Source organism: Bactrocera neohumeralis, unplaced genomic scaffold (genome assembly GCF_024586455.1).
Source record: "Bactrocera neohumeralis isolate Rockhampton unplaced genomic scaffold, APGP_CSIRO_Bneo_wtdbg2-racon-allhic-juicebox.fasta_v2 cluster10, whole genome shotgun sequence".
NCBI lineage: Eukaryota > Metazoa > Arthropoda > Insecta > Diptera > Tephritidae > Bactrocera > Bactrocera neohumeralis.
This window is the reverse complement of record NW_026089623.1, coordinates 13,075,004-13,097,698: the sequence shown is the minus strand read 5'-3', so window position 1 is coordinate 13,097,698 and position 22,695 is coordinate 13,075,004. Positions and strand designations below refer to the sequence as shown.

Sequence of the window (22,695 nt, the reverse complement as noted above, 5' to 3'; positions counted from 1 at the left end):
ATCCACATTAGCAAGAGAAAATAAACAAAGAAACCAAACTTATGTGTGCAAGTATATAAATATTTTAATTGCGATTTAAAGAATAGGAATGAAGATTGGGAAGTTTTATACAAAGTTTCTAAATGAACTATATTTCATAATAATAATTAACTAATTTTAGGATGGATTTAATGATTACTTTGAATTTCTTCAAGAAACAATTGATGATTTCATGTTTCTTCGCAAAACCAGCATTGCCATATTCGCATTTTATTGAAAATTGACCGTTGACTTGACCATTTCTTAAGCATTTTTTTATATGAAGTTTTTACATTTCATTTCTTGAGAGCTGGATATTAAGCTTAAACATGCATACACAAACAAATACGCGACGTCGAACTTCCAACGAACGCTGTGCAAACGCGACAGAGGTTCAATACGCAACATTTATCCTTCCGTTATGTCAATAAAAAGTTTCAAATGTGATGTTAAGGTCACGTACTGACCTACTCATTGTTTTGTAAGTGTATCCTATAGAAGCTTTATAACTGTAGTCTTTTTCTAATATTTGTTAATTTTACTGTCTACAAATTGAATTTGATTTTAACATTTCATAGTTTTATTTATTATAAATTTATTTTGTTGTTAATATATCTTAGACTTAACTCCCTGCATACTTGCTTTATTCATTGCGTATGTTCAAGGCAAATAATGCAGTGCTCATATGTTTTACGGCAAATTGAGCTCTGGCAAACTCCGCACTTGGCTCTTAGACTTACAGACTTCCTTAGTTGTTCTGCTTCTGCCCAGACATTTCGGACAATGTCAGTTGACAACTGATTTTTTGATAAGTGTTTTCTACGAGTTATTTCACTCTCAACAAGGTCAAGGTCTAGGCCAAGATTTTCGAGAAAAAGCCAACGCTTATTGTTAACGATTAATAATAAGTTCACATAATTTAAATTATTTATACTTTATATGCCCAATTGTACGGCATCACCATTATCCAGGTACACGCTGCCCGATCTGACATCACCATGATCAGGTGACGCATTTTCATTTCGGCATTTCTACCGTTATTTGGGTCAGATCATTGTCCACTATACTAAAACAACTAGAAGCACTATTAGCAGGTGATTGAGTTTAGCTTGGCACATCATACGGTTACGCTGTACTTTGGTCAGACCATTGTCCCGTATGCAATAACAACATTATTACTTTCGCCAGTTCGCTTACATACTGTTTTTCTATACATATAAGCTTGAGCTAAGCATAAGATTGGTCTTAGTTGTCCTTCAGATTAATTGAATGGTACTTGGAGCGTACCAAATAAATAAGTGAAATAAAATATGTACCACAATTAAAATCGTGGTTTTATTATAGCTCAAATCGTTAAGTCATTCCGTGAGGGTTTGATTTGAGTGTTTAGTGCAATCCTAAACATTTTTGGTGCCTCCTGTGTGTAGTGTGTATATCGTTTAATTTGCTGGTAATATGTCAACGTTAAACTTGCGTACATCAGCGCGCACATCTAGTTTGCGTATCTGGACGCAAGTTCAAGCAGAGATTTACCATACAGACTGTGTAGAATGTAAACAGCTCTTGGGTAGGACCCGACAACATTTCTCTCGTTTTATGGACAACTATTTTGCCCTCGTTTCCAGCGCATATGGAGACGACATGACAGAGCATGATGATTTGCTCGCTTCAACGGAGGAGATATTCGACAATATTTGCGTCAAATTAAAACGTAAAATGTCAACGTTTATCAAGATTCATAACCAGGAATGCAATTATGCACCAGACATGCATTTGGATCCCTTTTCAATTCCAATATTTGACGGACAGCCGTCCAATTGCTTAGCATTTAATGATATGTTTGAGACGCTTGTTCACAACAGAAGTGACTTGCAACCCATCTATAAACTGAGAAAATTGCGACAATATGTAAAGGCGGAAAATGTTTCAGTAGTGGGTGGTTTGTACACAGTTGGGTACGAAGAAGTCTGCGCTGAACTGAGACAACGTTTCGACAATTCCCGTACTCTTTCAGAGCACCATGTCCAGCATCTTCTAGACTTATCAACCCACCTATCAAAATCTCGAGCTACGCTACTTAACTTTGTGGATAGTGTACGTAATTCCTTCAGAGCGCTTGAAATGATGAATGTGCCAGTAAAACAATGGAATGCTATAGCCATACCACTGCTATTACCGAAACTACCGGTTGTTACCCGAACCGAGTGGGAAATGAGCCTAAAATCTTATGACATCCCAACAATGGAATAAGTGATAATGTTCGTGGAACTGCGTGCAACTAACCTGCCGACATCGTCTACAATTACTTCACATTTTTCAAGCGGACGCACATCAAGTCGTGTCGTGAAAGCACATCTGACCATAAACTCCAGAAAAATTATTAATCCGTTGGTAGCATCTGACAAGACAACGAAATGCCCATCCTGTAATGAGGTTCATCGCATTTCGAAATGTGAAAAGTTTCTTAACCTTCAGCTTGACGAACTCTGGGATCTTGTGAAGCAGGTATCATTATATTTCAATTGCCTCAAGGCGTAATCGCGACTGTCCGTCTCTTTTTATGTCTCAACTGGCTACAGAAACACAATACTTTTCTATGTAGAAGGTTCCAGCAGAGAAACGTTGAAGTACTTCCGCTAGATTTACTCCTGGAGCTTCGGATACTGCGCCAATGGTGGCGCCACAGGCACTTTCTCGACAACAATGATCAAGGAGCGACGTCCAGTCATTTCTCTTACAGAGTGACCAGACTATCCTCTTAGCAACGGCAAACGTACATCTTGCTGACTGTAAGGGTTACTTAAAGGAATGTCGAGCACTTTGAATCTCTCTAGAAGTACCTGCATATTTCAAGTCAAGGGTACTGATCAAAGCCTTTCAATGAGAAGTTCCAGATCAGTTTTGATGCGTACATCATTGATTCAATTACAGTTAAGGGATCTTCGTTTGGCTGATCCGACATTCGGTATACCAGGTCCCTTGGAACTACTGATTGGGCAAACATTTGGCCTACCCAACCAACCCGTTTTTATCACTAATTTAATTTCCGATGATTCTACCACCGATAAACTTCTAAGAGAATTTTGGGCAATGGAAGAACCTCCTGATACTATCAAGTTGAAAGTGGACGAATGTGAAGAGACTTTCACAAGTACGGCTACGCGACATACGAATGGTCAATATATTGTACAGATACCATTTCAATCGAATGCCCCTCCATATGGAAACTCCCATTCGGCGGCACTTCGGCAATTTTTTAAGCTAGAGAGGGCATTGGCAAACGACTATGTACTAAAGGAGAAATATTTGGAATTCATGAAGGAATACATGAATTTGGGACATATGGAGGCAATTGATGCTCCGATTGACGCTCAGTTGGCATGGAAAGTTGTAATTACATCCCTCACCCTGATATTTTCTAAACTCAGAGTAATGTTTAACGCATCGTCTAAAACAACGACCTGTATATCTCTTAACGATACGCAACTAAGTGGAACACAGCTACAGGAAAACGTGGATGACATACTTCATCGATTTCGGCGGTACTCGGTAGCTCTCACAGCCGCAGAACGGGACAGCATCCTTCATAGCTTTTATGTTAATGATTATTACCGTGCTCAGGACGTTGATGCCATTCTTCATCAAGGTTAATTTGAGTTAGATAAGTGGAACTTCAACTGCGTCCAGACCCTAAAAGGAATCAGTGGCCCTAAGGCAACAGCATCGGTGATCAATTTTTTGCGATTACAGCAGAGTGGTATTGGGCCTACATTAGAATCCAAATACTGATACGTTATTGTTCAAGGCAAATGTATGTAATTTTAACACAATCCCTGCTAAAAGGATTGTTTTGAGTGATATTGCAAGGTTGTATGGTCCACTGGGGATACTGGCATCAGTTGTCGTGACGTGATGTTTGTTCAAATTCTATGGTCTCTCTTCGAGAGACTTGGATGAAATGCCAGAAAGAACCAAAATACCACGATGGCTGGGGATCAGACACTCTATGAGTTTTGCGATGCAAGTACCAAAGTTTACGCAGCAGTATTTTACCTACCAAACACCAGCGCTAACGGAGGATCCCATACATTTCTGATTGTCGCAAAAACAAGAGTTGCTCCGATGTAGAAAATGACTATCCCCCGCCTCAGGCTTTCTGCAGCTCAGCTATTGGTTACAACTATGAAAAACATATTTCGCGCCTTGCAGTTGGAAGATATGGCTTACACTTTATGGAGTGACTCAAGAAACGTTCTACATTGGGTTCGTCGGCGACCTTCTTCATTGAAACAATATGTGGCAAATAGGTTAGCTTTGATATAATCAAAATTGAATATAAACGCGTGGCGACACATTCGGACATAAAACAATCCCGCCGACTGCGCCAGCCGCGGAATTACACCGTTAGCAATCATGGGGAACGAACTTTGCTGGAAGGGACCTCCTCTTATTCATGCGGTAAATGAATCATCATCAGCTTTACCAAGTCTCACAGCTGAGGAAAACCAAATTTATGACGAGGAAAGCCGTCTTTGAAGATGCATCTTTGCATCTGATGACATCCTTTCGAACACAACGAATACATTTGGTAGCAAGGTTTAGCTGTTTGAATGCCTTACTGAATACAACTGCTCGAATTCGTCGTATCATGCCAAAGTTAAGTACTCAAAGATCATATGAGTTGATTACTGCTGAAGAAAAAGAATGGGCACCGATGACACATATTCGTCAAAGCCAAGGTAATATGTATCATTCTGAAATTAAATCACTCTAAATTGCTTCCACTGAACCCGATTTCAGACGAAGAAGACATACTGCGTGCAAATGGTCGGATAACAAATTCGGAATTACCGTATGAGCAAAAACATCCAGTCGTTCTTGCTAACACCTGTTCATTGGCAAACCTTCTCGTAAGTGATGCTCACAAGTGTTGTCTCCATGGTGGGATACGGGAAATGCTGCAATACTTACGTATGCAATTTCGGATTATGCATGCACGTCGGATTGTAAAGTCATATCTTCAGTGCATAGTATGCCGTCGACACTCCCGCACAACTCACAAGCAACAGATGTCACCACTTCCGAAACTCCGGGTTATGATTGACCCACCCTTTGCCAGTACCGGGTTGGACTATTGCCGGCCATTTACCGTTCGTCATGGAGAAAAGCGAGCCACTACAACGAACAAAACTTACATGGCAATTTTCATTTTTATGGCTACAAAGGCCGTACATATCGAACTTGCGGAAAATTTGTCAACTCAGGCATTTATCGATGTGTTTGATCGATTCATAAGCCGATGTGGAATATGTTCCATCGTTTATAACGACAAGGAAACGCAATTTGTAGGTGATAGTTGAGTTCTATATCAAGACCTTCAAAGTTGGAGAAATATATCTGCAACTCAGCATATTGCATCTTGCATCCGGCACGCAATGGAAATTCCAGCCACACCTCATTATGGAGGTCTTTGGGAGGCAGCTATGCGTTCAGCAAAAAAACATCTTTATCACACAATAGGTCGCATCACTGTAGTTCACTCTGGCAGAGACGGATTGGTACGAATAATAATTGTGGAATATAACAGTGAGAAACGTACACCTGAACGACTTTTTGTTAAACACCACTATCAACGTCTCGTATAAAAGATGGGCCGTCTTATTGATCCAAAACGAGAATTTCTGAACCCTGCCGGTTCAGCCGGGGAGAAATGTTAACGATTAATAATAAATTCACTTTATTTAAGTGATTTATACTGTGCAATTTGGCATCACTATTATCTAGGTACACGCTGCCCTATCTGGAATCACCATGATCAGGTGAGGCATTTTCGTTTCGACAGACCATTGCGCAGTATACAAAAACAACTAGAAGCACCATTGTCAGGCGATGCGTTCTAGGTTGGCACATTATACGATTATACTGCTCTTTGGCCAGACCATTTTCCCGTATCAATAACCACCGAAAGTAATAATCGCCAGTTCGCTTACATACTATTTTTATACTCTTGCAACCAGTTGCGAGATAGATATACAGTATATATATGTACATATTTAAATGATCAGGATGACGAGAAATGTTGAAATCCGGTTGACTGTCTATCCGTCCGTCCTGCAAGCAGTAACTTGAGTAAAAATTGAGATATCTTGATGAAGCTTGGCATGTACATAGGAATCCTGGTAGAAAAACAAGTTCGAGTTCGTAGATGGGGGTAATTGAACCACTGCACGCCCACAAATCTTGAGGGAAATTTTATTTTAAAAGTGGGCTTGGGCTGCCCTCTAACAAGTTTAATGTATATATCTCCAAAACCACTAAAGCCGCTATCACCAAATTGGCTGAGCACAAATCTTAAAAGAACTTACACGTTAAGTATGAAAATTGAAATGGCAAATGAAATCGTAGGATAACCTCGCTCATTCCCCATATAATCGTACTGTTAAAAACTACTAAAAGCACTATAAATCTTTAACTAAATACGCCAGAAGCCTCAGATTTAACCACCGAGATGGTATAAGAGAGTTCTATGAGAGCAAGTGGGACAGTGATGTAGCTAGGAGGGGGCGAAGGGGGCCGTCGCCCCGGGCGCAACGTCTTGGGGGACGGCAAAACGATCTTCGCTGTTTTTTAATATTCAGAAAAATACTTCCACAAATTTTTTTACAAAATTTATTATAAAATGTAAAGAGTTGTACACTCAAAATGTAATAATCTGAATAACAATGAAATATATTAATTTTTGTTCGAATACTCTTCAGTCTTTGAATTTGTCTTACTTATATCTTTCGGCTTATATCTTTCTTAAAAATAGTCATAGAACTTAAAGATGCACTTTTCTAGCTTTGTCTAGCGACGTGTCACTCTCACAGTTACCCTATGCTTTGAATGTAACAAATACTTTTATTTCTCCAAATTTTCAAAAATGGTATTTAAAAACTCCAATTCGGACAAATTGTGTCAAAAGTGTACAAGATATAGGGCGAAAATGGGTTTTTTCTATGGCTTAGAATGCTTATTAGATGACTTGTAAGTTTACTATCAATTTCCTCAAAAACCGTATTGTGAGAATTTTGGAACTACAGAATTTGCGTGGCTTCTAGTTCCTAAATTTTATATACTTAATATCGAAGATATTTTGTAAAAATTCACTTTTGTTTGAACCACTTCATGAAACTTGTAGGTAGGTAGATAAAGTGTGAAATCCCACATCTCGGGACCCGAAAAACCCGAATTCGACAAAATTTAGTACGTGGCATTCTTCTTACATCTCCATGTCACATTGTGAGAATGGGCGAAATCGGAGAACTTCCCATATAAAAATTTTTAATTCTACTTTATTCGTTCAGTTTTTAGTACATAAATGAGGAAGGAATTAGTATGACGGGATCAAAGTTTGCACGAATGATGTCTTTAGTGTGCGCCACCTTATGACCAAAAATTGTTCAAATCCAATGAAAACTGTTCAAGCCTCTAGATACCGAATATTTAGACTCGGTGCCTATAGTTGACTTTTGATGAAAAATTTCGGTCAATGTGTGATATATGTATATAACTGAAATTAAGAGATATTCCTTCATTCATAATAGTATGTCTGTATCTCAAAAATGGGTTGATTTGTCCCCATATACTTTATATAAAAATTTCCGAGCTTCGGGGTGACAGAGTACCGCATATATCCGCCATTATGTGAGTTATTCCAATGAAAATAAAATAGCGTGTTTCATTCACAACAGTGTATCTTTGTGTCTAAAATAAATAAATTTGAGCGAATACTTGGCCTACCCCCTACCTAACAAATATCAAGATTTTCGAACAGCCGACTGACTTTACACTACATGATTGGTTTTTCACCTTAAAGTATTTCTCTCGCTCTGATTCTTGCAAGTTATAAGAGTTTAAAATGTTCTGTTGCACCCGACCTAACCCTTCCTTACTTGAGTTAACATAAGATTGATCTTAATTGTCCTTCAGATGAATTGGAGGGTACTTGGAGCGTACCAAATAAATAAATGAAATAAAATAGTACTTAAATCGTGGTTTTATTATAGTTCAAATCGTTAAGTCATACCGAGAGGGTTTGATTTGAGTGTTTAGTGCAATCCTAAACACCAATATGTTTTTGATGCGTTCTATCTAATTAGGGTGAATTTCTGTCCATAAAACGTAGGCATTTAGCGCCGATACATCCACAATATTCGAGAAAAAACGATTAGTTTGTCTCTTGCACGTACATGTATGTGTTTCTACTAATTGGTCAATAGTGTCTATTCCAGATTTTGCAGAATTATAAAAATCGATTATTTCCGGCAACTTCTTGGGATGGTTTTCCATAATGTCTTTGTTACCTTCTTCATACCCAATTACTAGATCCAACACTACCCTTTGGCCTTGGGTTCGCTCCGGTTGTGTAGTAGCTACTGAATCTTTTCAGAAATATATTTGAAAATTTGCACAAATTTTCGTACGGATATCCGCAGCTACCCACTTACCCCGTATTTACTTGGCTTACTTGGCATGTATACTAAGAATTAGCATCTACTTCTGAAAGGAATTAAACGCTCATCGACTGTTACGTTTTCGTACGTTAGTCAGCTACCCATTTCTCGTATAAATCCCGAATCGGAGCAAGTTTATCGTACTCTCTGTGCTCTGCGATTGGCTCTGTTATCGAACCGCAGCACACCACTTATTTCCAAAAACCTTGTAAGTGATATTAGAGCGCGAAATATTGATCGACCCTAAACTTCATCCCAAAGACTGCAGGGACCTGTAATTGTATGCATATATCGTCACCTAAAATGCAAAATAACGTATCATCAAAAAATTCGAAATTGAGTGTCTTATTGATTACGATTCACTACTTCAAATTACATACGTAATATTACATATATCCAACATTTTCAGGTTCTGTGCTCATATATGAACCAGTTTTAACCAATATTAAAATTTTTTTCACTCTTCTTCTATTTTATTGAGTGTTTCATTCACGCCACTGTAAATTTTCAAAAAGGTTGTTACGTTATTTTGCATTTTAGGTGACGATATGTATTTTCTAAATTGTATGTATTTTAACAAGTACGCATAAATTTACCATTTTAAGTACCTCCTTAGATGAAAATGCCCAAATATCGATTTAGTTCTATTTCATCAATTGGTTTCTATTTCTCTCCAATTTTTTTAGTGTCCTCGATGTTGGGGAGCTCTAAAATAATTTTTTTATTTGCAATGTAAAGCACAGGTCAAAGGATCTTTTATATTTGATGTTCGGTGATTTGCATATACTGTAGCCCCGGGGTGTCGTCGAATTATATTTTCTGTTCTGGCTCTAGTATTAATGGTTGCAGTCGGTTTTGTAGACCACTCAATGTCCTCGCCTTTTGAAAAGTACACAGGAATGTTCTTCCTCACTAGCAATGTACTCTTCAGAAGATTCTCCATCTGGCAATTCTTCCAATCCATTCTCATCGTTCTCAACATAATAAATATAGTTTAAAAAATCACACTTTTAAAGCATATCAAACTAAAAAGTGAAAAATAATTCTTTGTATAAACTAATAATAATAATGACGGAAAAATTCCTGCATTACTGTGAAAATAGCGTGGAATGCTTTTCTCACAATAATGCAGGAATTATTCATTCATTATTATTGTTAGTTTATACAAAGAATTTATTTTCATTTTTTAGTTTGATATGCTTTCAGAGTGTGTTTTTTAGTTTTTTTAACTGTATTTATTTTTAATTTTTTAATTTGATGTGAGAAAACCCAAGTTTGTTAAAATCAGTTCAGATAAAAGGTAGGTAGAATATTTCTTTCTGTATTTTAAATTTTTACGAATTCTTATTTTCCGCGGGAACCAAAAAAGTAACGGTACAAACTTGGCTTAATCCATTTCTATTGTTCTTGACTAGCACTTCTAATTCAAGTGGTCGATCCGTCGATCGAAGTTTAAAAAAAAGAAGTTTTCTATTTCAGTTGCTTTTCGGAGGCGTTTTGAAAACTAGTATCTGAATTTTTTTTACTATAAAAATTCTATTATAAGTATTAATTTTTTTATTACCTTAAAGTCACATGTTTTACATTATTTGATAGTATTTCTTCTGGTGCGCGGTTCATTGGAGACTTTTGCCAGCAAAAGCATCGAATGCAACATTGCCAACATGCTTCAATTCAGCATTTTCGCCATTGAAAGCGGTCCCGAACATTAAGCGGCACCATTTGTAAAATCGCGTTTGTCACGTCACACTCTCATTTCATCATCCGACTCGAGAAGTCATAATTGTTGGTCTTCACTCAAAGTATTGTTTAATGTAATTTAAAGCTATTCTAATAAAACCTATTTTTGTTAATAAAAATATTACTGGCGCAGTCGGTAGGATCTAGGATCCTAAATAAAAGAACCTATTCGTCTAAAATACATTTTTTTGTTTTTAAAATACACACAGCCGTGTAATAAAAAATAAACTAAAGTAAAATAAAAAAATAAATAAATAACTAATTTTGATATATTTTAAATAAAATAGCTTTTGTAGCTAGCAAAAAACACAATATATGTAGTGAAAAAAAAAAATTAAAAAAAAAATAAATAAAAAATCGTGAAGGAAAAGTTTATATGCTATGGAACAGGAAGATCGGATTTAATGAAAAAAACAGTTTTTGGTTTATCATACAAGGCAAAAAGATTAAAACCTTAACATCGTGCATTCGGTGACTCGGAACAACGTGTTAGTGAAAGCACGAGGTAATGGAAAAGTGAAAGATATCGTTTAACATCGTGCAAAAGAATGTATATCGTAAAAAACAATTTCATTAAAACTTAAACATCGTAAAATAAACATTTGATAACCCTAAACATCGTGGGAGTGGAAAAATGAATAAAAACGTTTAAATCGTGAGGAAAAAATATCGTAAAGAACAAATTATCGTAACAAATAAAAGTAAATTGTTTAACATAGAGAGTGTATAGCCAATGTAAAAAAAAAAACGTGAAAAGTGAAGAAAAAATATCGTAAAGAACAAATTATCGTTACAAATAAAACTAAATTGTTTAACATAGAGAGTGTATAGCCAACGTAAAAGAAAAACGTGAAAAGTGAAGAAACAATATCGTAAAGAACAAATTATCGTAACAAATAAAACTTAATTGTTTAACATAGAGAGTGTATAGCCAACGTAAAAGAGAAACGTGAAAAGTGAAGAGAAAATATCGTAAAGAACAAAACGAATAGTTTAACAACAAGAACGTAAAAGTGTAACGTCGAAGCGAAGAAAACGAAAAAATTATCGTAACAAACAAAACGAACTAAGTTACGATCGAACAGTAGAACAAAATATCACACTACGTTAAAAATAAAAATAAAATAGAACACAAAAAAATAGAATAAAACAAAAAAAGAATAAAATAAAATCAGAATAATTAATATACGATAAATTATTCAACAAAAACTCTATTCCACAATCGAATGCGGAATGTCGTAAGTGCGACTACCTACCAAAGGCAACATTACAAACGAAGGTGAATAAAACCAAAGCAGACAGTTTATGGAAGAAGAAGTGGACGAACTAAGCCAAATTTTGAAATCAATTAAAATTAAAGAGGCAAACAACAAAATGGAGCGCGAAACCAGAGAAATGGCGATTCAAAACATCAAACTCATTCAACCATTTGATGGTGATCGAAACTACTTAGCACTCTTTATTCAAGGGGTCGACGCGATCATGCCACAGTCTCCTGTTATATCGGAAAGAGACGAAAGTATTCTATCTACACTGTGTCATAAAAATACTCAGAGGCGCTGCATTGGACGTGGTTAGGCGAGAGCAACCACCAGATTGGATGACGCTGAGGCAGTTACTTATAGATGAATTCGGAGAACACACGGCAGTTTCAACACTAATCTTAGAAATAAGCAATATTAAATTTAAAAACAATGTTAAGCTACTATGCGAAGAGATTAATTTAGAAGTTTGTAAAGTAAAGGATGTTATCAAACTAAAAAATGAAATTTGTTCAACTAAAATATTTTTGTATAATGAATTAGATAAGATAAGTTTGAAAACATTAAAAAGAGAATTGCCAAACTATTTAACTGCGTTAATAAACGCAAATCTTGCTACCGACCTTAAGTCAGCAATCAAAATATTAAAAGAAAACGATGTTTATGAAAATAATAAACAATTCTCTAAACAAAAAACAATTCAAAGAACTAACGCAAATTCGAAACTACCTAATTATATGAATAACAATAATAATAGTAATATAGAATATTTTGCAACCAATACGAATCAATTTCCAGTTCGTTCCAATTACAACACTTTTTCAAAAAATTATCCATTGTCCAATCAAAATAATTATTATAAAAATAAACCATTTTTCAATGAACATAGCAATCAACAATATACTTTACAGAATAATCATTTCTCACAAGTTAGGCATACACCTTTCAATTCTGCAAACATTTATACTAATGGAAACTTAAATAATTTAAAACAAGATAAAATTCATGGGTCAAACCAATCTCGATTAAGACGCTTTGGCTATCTTGAACCAATGGAACAAGATAAGGTAAATTTTCACTTAACAGCCTCGGAAGGCCCCCCACAATTGAATTGAAATTTAATAAAGAATATTATAAATTTTTAGTCGACACAGGTTCATCAGTTAATTTAATAAAGCCTGGAATATCCAACGAAAAGATTATTAATGTTCAGCCAATAACATTAACAACAGCAATAGGAAAAGTTTGTCTAAATGAAACCCAAGAATTGTTTAGCGATGAACATATGAAAAAACTGAAATTTTTCGTTTATAATTTTTCGAATAACTACGACGGTTTACTTGGTTGTAATATACTTAAGCTACTTAAAGCTAAAATCTATCTGGAAAAAAATACGATACATATGAATGGTGTTCGGTATAACTTTTTCAAGAATAAATCAAATTCTGTAAAATTTGATAATTGCCTTCAAGAATTAAATATGAACGAAAATCATAACACTAAAGATAGTAAACTTAGACTTGAACATTTAAATTCAGAAGAGTTAAATAAATTAAAAGAACTTTTAAATAAATTTGAAAATATATTTTATAAAGAAGGGGACAAACTCACCTTTACTCATAAAATAAAACATAGAATTAAAACGGTTCATGAAGATCCAATATATGTAAAGTCGTATAGATATCCTGAAATTCATAATTCAGAAGTAAACAAACAAATAAAAGAAATGCTCGAAAATCAAATCATTTCTCATAGTAATTCCCCATATTCAGCACCAATCTGGGTGGTAAGTCAGATGCTTTAGGTAAAAAGAAGTGGAGGATTGTTGTCGATTTTCGCAAGCTCAATAGTATTACTATCGATGATAGGTATCCCATCCCAAACATGGATGAAATTCTCGAAAAACTAGGTAGGTGTATGTATTTTTCAACAATAGACTTAGCGCAAGGCTTCCATCAAATAGAAATGGATCCGGCAGATAGGAAAAAAACAGCTTTCTCTACTCAGAGCGGACATTTTGAATTTTTAAGAATGCCATTTGGGCTTAAAAATGCTCCAGCCACCTTCCAGAGACTGATGAATACGGTTTTAGATGGTTTAATAGGGAAAGATTGTATGGTTTACTTAGACGACATTGTAGTATTCAGTACGTCATTACAGGAACACATAGAATCTCTAGACAGAGTTTTTCGTAAATTAAACGAAGCAAATCTGAAAATTCAGATGGATAAAAGCGAGTTTTTCAAAAGAGAAACCGAATTTCTTGGTCATATCATAACGCCAGAAGGTATTAAGCCTAACCCTAATAAAATTAAAGCAATTTTAAATTATCCCGTTCCTAAAACGGAAAAAGAAATAAAACAATTTCTTGGTTTGGCGGGATTTTATCGTAAATTTATTCAAAACTTTTCTGAAATAACTAAACCTTTGACTAACTGTCTTAAAAAAGACAATAAAATAAATAGCTCAGATGAGAAATTCGTGGAAGCTATAAACACTATAAAAATCTTAATTACTAATGATCCAATTCTGGCATATCCAAATTATGAGAAAATATTTACATTGACGACTGATGCGTCAAATGTGGCATTAGGGGCAGTGTTAAGTCAACAGGGACATCCAATTTGTTTTGCTAGTCGCACACTCAATGAACATGAGCTGCACTACTCAACTACTGAGAAAGAACTTTTAGCCATGGTTTGGGCTACTAAATATTTTAGACCATATTTATACGGCAGGAAATTTATAATAAATAGTGATCATAGACCATTGCAATGGCTCCACAACTTAAGGGAACCAAACTCCAAGTTACAAAGATGGAAGATTCGGCTTAATGAGTATGACTTTGACGTAAAATACATATCAGGTAAAGAAAATCGTGTAGCAGACGCTCTTTCTCGTATTAAAATTACGGAATGTTTTTTAAATGAAGAATCTGAATCTAACGTAGACACTGTTCATTCTGCCGATGAAGATTCCGAAAGTTTTATTAAGATAACAGAGCGACCATTAAATGTATTCAAAAATCAAATTAAATTAATAAGAGATGGTAAAAACTCAACCACAATAACGAAAGTTTTTTTTAATAACCTAATTGTAATTACATACAAAGAATTAACTACAGATTGTATTCAAGATATAATTAAAACCCATTTATTAAAAAAAAATACAACAATTTTTATGCCTAATGATACTGATTTTATACAATTTCAAAACGTTTATAAGACACTAATAACGACAAGTCGCAACAAGATTTATCGGTGTACTAAAGAATTAGAAAACATTACAGATTTTGCAAATTTTAAAAGTAAAGTACTTGAAATCCATTTAAGTGGACTTCATCAAGGTATAGAGAAGGTTGCAAAATGTTTTAAATTACAGTATTATTACCCCAATTATCTTAAGGAAATCACCAAAATAATAAACGAATGTGAACTGTGTAATCATTGTAAGAACGATCATATTTCTAACAAAATGCCGTTCAAAATTACACCGCCAATTTACAAAATAAGAGAAAAATATGTTATAGATTTTTGGAAATGGAATAATGAATATTATTTAACATGTATCGATTTATACTCTAAGTTTGCTATGATAGAAAAAGTTAAAGCATTGAACTGGCTGGAATCCAAAAAAGCATTGCTAAAAATTTTTAATTGTATGGGTCCTCCAAAAACTTTAAAAATCGACCAAGACCAAGGTTTAAATAATATAAACATTAAACAATGGTGTAATTCATTAAATATAAAAGTAGAAGTAACAACCGGTAAAACTGGTATAGGTGACAATGAAAGACTACATAAAACTTTGAATGAAAAACTTAGAATAATCAACACTTCAGGTGATAAAGAGCTAAAATATTTAGAAATTGAACAAACACTTTTCACTTGTAACCATATAATTGTTCACTCTACTACCAATGAAGTTCCATATACAATCTTTTTTAATAAAGAGTCACGAAAACAATATCCTCAAATTATTAAAGAAAAAAGAATAAATAATGTAAATAAAAACCGTCAAGAAAAAGACATTGACACAAACATTGTAAACGCAGAAGTTTCGAGGAAGAGATTAGATAAACTTAGTAATCCATACAAAAAGTTAGTCTTATTAAAACTGAAGAAGATGGCGAACATCATATTGTAAAGTTTAAAAGTCAAAATGTAAGAAAATATTAAAACCAATTTAAAAGAAAAAAGAAAACCAACTAAAACTAAATCTAAGAATTGAAAATTATATCTTATCAATCTTATCATTCCTTTTTACTTATTCATTATTACTTAATCATTTTTATATGCTAAAAACATCTTTAAATATTGTAAGAATTCTATTTAAAAACTTTAACTTGTAAACAAAGAAAAATTGCAATGAGGACATTGCATTATTTTAAGATGGGAGGAGTGACATATCTTAATGTTTCATTGGAGACTTTTGCCAGCTAAAGCATCGAATGCAACATTGCCAACATGCTCCAATTCAGCATTTTCGCCATTGAAAGCGGTCCCGCACATTAAGCGGCACCATTTGTAAAATCGCGTTTGTCACGTCACACTCTCATTTCATCATCCGACTCGAGAAGTCATAATTGTTGGTCTTCACTCAAAGTATTGTTTAATGTAATTTAAAGCTATTCTAATAAAAACTATTTTTGTTAATAAAAAATATTACTTACATGTCTATATAAAGTATACTTTCTTCAAGGATATACATACAGTATACTCTCGAAAAGTAAATCGATTGGTATTTTGGGTAATTTACTTTTTCGAATAATTTACTTTTCCAAATATATACATAAATTATCTGTTTTTATAATATTAAATGCATTTTTAAACTTAAAAAATTCATTCATTTATTTGCTTCAATAAAACATATGGATTTACATGAAAAACATATTTACATTTACATACATACATATGTATTTACTATGAGGAGAAAAAATCTAAAGTCTTGCAAACTCCGTCTTAGCAATCATAAATTTTTTGTTCCAGCTCAATAAATTCTGGTTTATGCAGTGTTTTCCTGTGTAAATCACCATATGAATTTGAAACTGTTTCTAAAATTTCAAATCTCTTCTTCTTAATTTTTGTTATTGTTGCTTCACAAACACCATAATCAAATGTCAATCTTGTTTGTTTTATATTTTGCTTTTTTGACATTTTTTAAGACTTAAAATTTGCGTAATAACTATTCTTGTCAAGTGATGCATCAATAATAACTACCGCATGTAAAACAAGCGACGCTATACTCAATAAAAAGTGCAAATACAATATTATTTACCGTTACCTACATTCTCAGTAAAAATCGAAAAAAAAAAAAATTTTAACGAAGCATCGTTACATATTGAAATATGTAGGTATGTACATACTTATGTAAGGCAATAGCAAAACAAAACAAGTAAGGAAGGGCTAAGTTCGGGTGTCACCGAACATTTTATACTCTCGCATTATAAAGTGATAATCGAGATTTCATTATACGTCATTTACATATTTTTCAAATACCGTATTAGTGTAAAGTTTTATTCCGCTATCATCATTGGTTCCTAATGAACTATACATATATTATACAGAGAAGGCATCAGATGGAATTCAAAATAGCATTATATTGGAAGAAGGCGTGGTTGTGAACCGATTTCACCTATATTTCGTACATGTCATAAGGGTGTTAAGAAAATATTATATACCGAATTTCATTGAAATCGGTTGAGTAGTTCCTGAGATATGGTTTTTGGTCCATAAGTGGGCGAGGCCACGCCCATTTTCAATTTTTAAAAAAAGCCTGGGTGCAGCTTCCTTCTGCAATTTCTTCCGTAAAATTTAGTGTTTCTGACGTTTTTTGTTAGTCCGTTAACGCACTTTTAGTGATTTTCAACATAACCTTTGTATGGGAGGTGGGCGTGGTTATTATCCGATTCCTTCCATTTTTGAACTGTATATAGAAATACCTGAAGAAAACGACTCTGTAGACTTTGGTTGACATAGCTATAGTAGTTTCCGAGATATGTACAAAAAACTTAGTAGGGGGCGGGGCCACGCCCACTTTTCCAAAACAATTGCGTCCAAATATGCCCCTCCCTAATGCGATCCTTTGTGCCAAATTTCACTTTAATATCTTTATTTATGGCTTAGTTATGACACTTTATAGGTTTTCGGTTTCCGCCATTTTGTGGGCGTGGCAGTGGGCCGATTTTGCCCATCTTCGAACTTGACCTTCTTATGGAGCCAAGGAATACGTGTACCAAGTTTCATCATGATATCTCAATTTTTACTCAAGTTACAGCTTGCACGGACGGACGGACAGACGGACGGACAGACGGACGGACGGACAGACAGACATCCGGATTTCGACTCTACTCGTCACCCTGATCACTTTGGTATATATAACCCTATATCTGACTCTTTTAGTTTTAGGACTTACAAACAACCGTTATGTGAACAAAACTATAATACTCTCGTTAGCAACATTGTTGCGAGAGTATAAAAATCACGTCAGTTTAATGGTATAAAAATTACATGAATTATTATCAAAAAACTAAATAACAAACTTCAGTTAATTTCGGTAAAAAATAAAAATAATAAGCATAAAATTTACTTCAAGATTTATGTACATACATAAGATTCAACTCCAAAGATACAAGTATATATTATAAGTATAGCTTCTAAATATATATTAAGATTGAGGTATTGCACAAAATTACTTCTCAATATCATTGTATATTTTTGTTTTTTAAGTTTCTAAGGTCTTATTGCCATATTAGTTAGTCTTAAATATTGAATTCAGGAATATTATTTTATCTACGGTTTTGGGTGCAAGTCGATTTCTTTTATCAGTTATTAAATTGCCTGCCAAGGAAAATACACGTTCAGACGCCGCACTACTTGCAGGTATAGTTAATATTTTAAGTGCAAGTTTTGATATGCTTGGAAAGTTAGCTTTATGTTGCTTCCACCATTGAATTGCGTCAAAGTCGTTATCAAATTGTATTCTTTCTGTAAAATATCGATCTATCTCATCTTCGATACGTTCCTGCGCGCCCATGTTTGAAATATTTGGAAAAAAGAAGTTCAGGTCATTTGCAGGTGAAGACGTATTTGATGTTGAAGTAATTGGTGAAGATGGAATTTGTGATAAGAAACAAAGAAGTTTCAGTTTTGTAGTTTTTACGAAGTCAATAGACTCACCCGTTCCTTTTAAAACCCCTCCGCGTAGGTATAAACTTCAGGGACTCATCTACCTATGCTCTCCAATTTCTACAATGTAAGATAAAGCTTAAGAAAATAATTCATTAAAAGGATAATAAACAAAGAAGTTTCAGTTTTGACGTCACTACAATCGCGCGTTTCGTTCCTTTTAAAACCCCTCCGCGTAGGTATAAAATATATTTTGAATAGGCACGGAATTTGTGAATGTATTCATGAATAAACAATGAGCCACTTATTAGTGAATGTATTCATGAGCCTTTCAACTCATCTAAAGGTAAGCAACGAATAGCTCAAACAATTGTATACAGAGAAGCAAGCCAAGCCAAGTGTGAGCGATAAGTGATTGTGAGACATATTCACACTCATTATTACACAAGCAAGCCATGTGATTGTGAGAAGATAATATTTTTAGTGAGAGCAAGTGTGAGTGAATATTGGGGGTGATTCATGAATATGAGAGTGTATTCATAAGCCAAGTATTCACTGCAGATCACTGGTATATATATACATATGCTATACAAATGTTACCAAAACTAGTTTTATATAGATGTTGCATACTTTTAAGCGCATCTTTTTGGTGAGCTGCTTAACCCTGGTTGAGACCAACGGTCTGATACACTTAGTCGAGGCCAATTGTGCTTGGCTAGGCCCCTATGTGTTTACATACATTTGTATGGAAATATGTGTTGTATTTACCTTCATATATGTATGTACAATATACATAGATACATTTTTGAAATTTCTTACCTCTCGACTTGGTTGAAATCAAATTGACTGCCTTGTTCACGCTTGGCGTGGCAATAGCGTTCACAAAAAATGTAACATTTTGAGAAAAATTACATTTTTTCTTAACATTTAAAACGCTCTAGCGGCTAAAGTATTTGACCTAGGTGGGTCAAATAAATTGCACCGGTTAGGTAATTTAAAGAGCTTTCAGGAAATGTATAAAGGCCCCACCGGGGGCGCGGCAATAGGCGAAAATGGGTTTTCACCATGTCCCCCTTTTGTTTCACTGCAGTTGGGGGGGAAGGGGACCGGGGGGGATCAAAACTATTTTGCGAGTTAGTTCACCCCTGGGACTTTCAGGAAAGCCCTCAACAACCCCTCTATCCTTACCAGGGGCGTGGCAATAGCGTTCACAAAAAATGTAACATTTTGAGAAAAATTACATTTTTCTTAACCTTTAAAACGCTCTAGCGGCTAAAGTATTTGACCTAGATAAACATACAAACCAATTTGGACATGTAACGAACATGAAAATAGATAAATCAACCGTGCGAAGTGATAGAAACATACCAAAGTTCAAATATTTTCTTACAAAATATATGGGGTCTAGCCAAGCACCATTGGTGCACTAAGGTGTAATATTGATTTTTTTTTCTGAATTCTATAGACAATAAAATTCTAGGAAGCTATCTGGAAGCGCAAGTCGTTTGCTATACTGTAAATATATTTAAATAACATTTAAAAACAAATGGCCTGGCCAGACTAATTGGGGAAAATGGAGCGAAACTTCGACTTGACGCTTTAAACAGCTGATGGTCACTGCATGATCTAATGTTACCCACTCGTTAGTTTTGATAGCGCCACCTTTTTATACCCTGAACAGGGTATATTAAGTTTGTCACGAAGTTTGTAACACCCATAAGGAAGTGTCGGAGGCCCTATAAAGTATATAAAGGGTGTGCCATCTTACGTTTTAAATTTCAATTATCTATATTTCGACATTGGAAACGTCAAATACCATTCGGAAAGTGACAGATATTCAATAAAAAGTCATCATCTTTTCGGACGAGGCTCATTTCCACCTCGATGGTTACGTTAACAAGCAGAATTGTCGCATTTGGGCACACGTGCCATACAGCAAACGCTACACTCAATCTTTTACGCCCTATCTTCGAAAATCGCATAATCAGCAAAAGAGGTGATGTGAATTGGCCTCCCAGAAGCTGCGATTTAACTCCGTTGGACTATTTTCTGTGTGCTGTTAAAGATAAATGTTACGCCAACCATTCAGAAACAATTCAAAATCTAAAGTACGAGATTCAAGCTGCTGTAGCTGCCATAAGGCCTGAAACCATCGAGAAAGTACTCCAAAATTGGGTGAATCGGATAAGCTGCTGTAAACTCAGCCGTGGTGGTCATTTGTCCGAAATTGTTTTCCACAAATAAATTTCATAAAACAACCTTTTAAACAATGTTAGACCTTTGAAAAATATCAAGCCGTTTTTTTTATTGACTTTTTAAATTTAAAATTTTATATGGCCCATCCAATATATAAATGATCAGTAAGTTGAGCCGAGTCAATTTAGCCATGTCCGTCTGTCTGTATATTTACGAACTAGTCCCTCAGTTTTTAAGATATCGTTTTGAAATTTTGCAAACGTCATTTTGTTTTCAAGAAGCTGCTCATTTGTCGGAAATGCCGACATCGGACCACTATAACATATAGCTGCCATACAAACTGAACGATCGGAATCAAGGGCTTGTATGGAAAACTTTCGCATTTGACGTGGTATCATCACGAAATTTGACATGGACTACTTTATTTATAAAACGTTTAGAGATGCTAAAAAGTGCATATAACTGGCAAAAATATATTTTAATTTAAACAAAAACTACGAGGATCCGCAAAATTTTGGATTGACTCATAGCACAGTATTTTCGTAAACTGCCCGCAGTTTGTGACTTTTTTTTGTCACTTATTTCCCATGCATGATAAACGAAGCAGATACGCATATTCAGCTATCGCGAACGAAACGACTTCAAACAGAATCACTGCATAGATGGTACCAACCAAAGCAGCTCATTAAAAAAAAGCATCTAATTACTTTTTTTATAGAATTCAATTTATTTTGTTTTCATTAAAGGATATTAAAAATGTAGTTTCATAAAAATAAAAGTGAATAATTTCCTAAGAAAAGCATTTAAACAAAATAAACAAAAAGCTACAAATGTCGACTAAAATATTCTTCTTCGGAGTTGCTCTTAAAATTTAATAGATAGTTGGAATCCCCTACGTTTTAGAACTTTTCATAGGGATTTTGACATTGAATCATCAAGCTTTGAGGTTTCTGTCGAAGAAATTTTAGCACATTCTTCGTGCAAAACATTTTGAGATAATTGTGCGTTGGCGGATTTTTCGTTCAAGTGAATCTCATAAGTGCTCTATGGGATTTTACCATATATTACTATGTTTGCGGTATGCTTCGGGTCGTTATCTTTTTGAAAATAGTAGTCACTTTCTAGACCCAATCCTTCCGTGTTTTGCTTCAATTGCATTTTTTTTTTATTGAGATAAACCTATTTTTTATAGGGAACTCTATAAATTCCATTCACCAATACTAGCCATGCACCCCCATATTATTGTTCCACCACCCCCATACTTCACATTAGGCATCAAGTTTTTCTTATCAAGTTCCATTGCCCGTTAATACAAAAACGCCAGTATCTTTGTGATATTAAATAACTTTTTGTATTGAAGAAGTTCTTGCAATCCGACATGTTTCACAGTATGTTTTTCCTTTTTCATGGAGTTTAACTAATATAATATTTCTCTCTCACATAAAACAGGCGAGCGTCCCGAAAAGAAAAGTCTGAAAATTAACAAATTTTCGAACAATCGCGTCAAAAGGAAAAGTGGTAACGAGAGTAAAGTAAAAATAATCTATGTTAATGGACACGATACATATGCTTTTTTCGATCCAGGTTGCACTTGCACCCTAGTGTGTAAAACATTTGCTAAGAGAATCGGAAACTTTAAAATCCTACATATGTACGTGGTTTTAGTGGGGAGAATACGTATCTAGGCGTAAAATAAATACAAAGCTCAAAATTGATAATAATAAAATCGAAGTAGATACGGGGGTGGTCAATGATGATTTTATATCTGAAAATATACTTCGCGGTAAAGATGGACTGCGTGATTCAAATACGTAACTTTTAATTGAAAGCAATAAATATTGAAGGTTTGAACGAAAA

At 34.6% G+C, this 22,695-nt stretch overlaps 1 protein-coding gene across 1 annotated transcript; it reads left to right on the top strand.

Moving 5' to 3' along the window:
• Nucleotides 1-2,826: 2,826 nt before the first annotated feature.
• Nucleotides 2,827-3,669, top strand: LOC126765532 (uncharacterized). The gene has a single exon (XM_050483146.1). It carries the CDS (start codon nucleotides 2,827-2,829, stop codon nucleotides 3,667-3,669), a length of 843 nt encoding a protein of 280 aa, XP_050339103.1.
• Nucleotides 3,670-22,695: the final 19,026 nt, after the last annotated feature.

What these genes read in the sequence shown, in the direction of transcription:
- LOC126765532 (XM_050483146.1), top strand. Translation starts at nt 2,827, where the DNA reads ATGTCGAGCACTTTGAATCTCTCTAGAAGTACCTGCATATTTCAAGTC.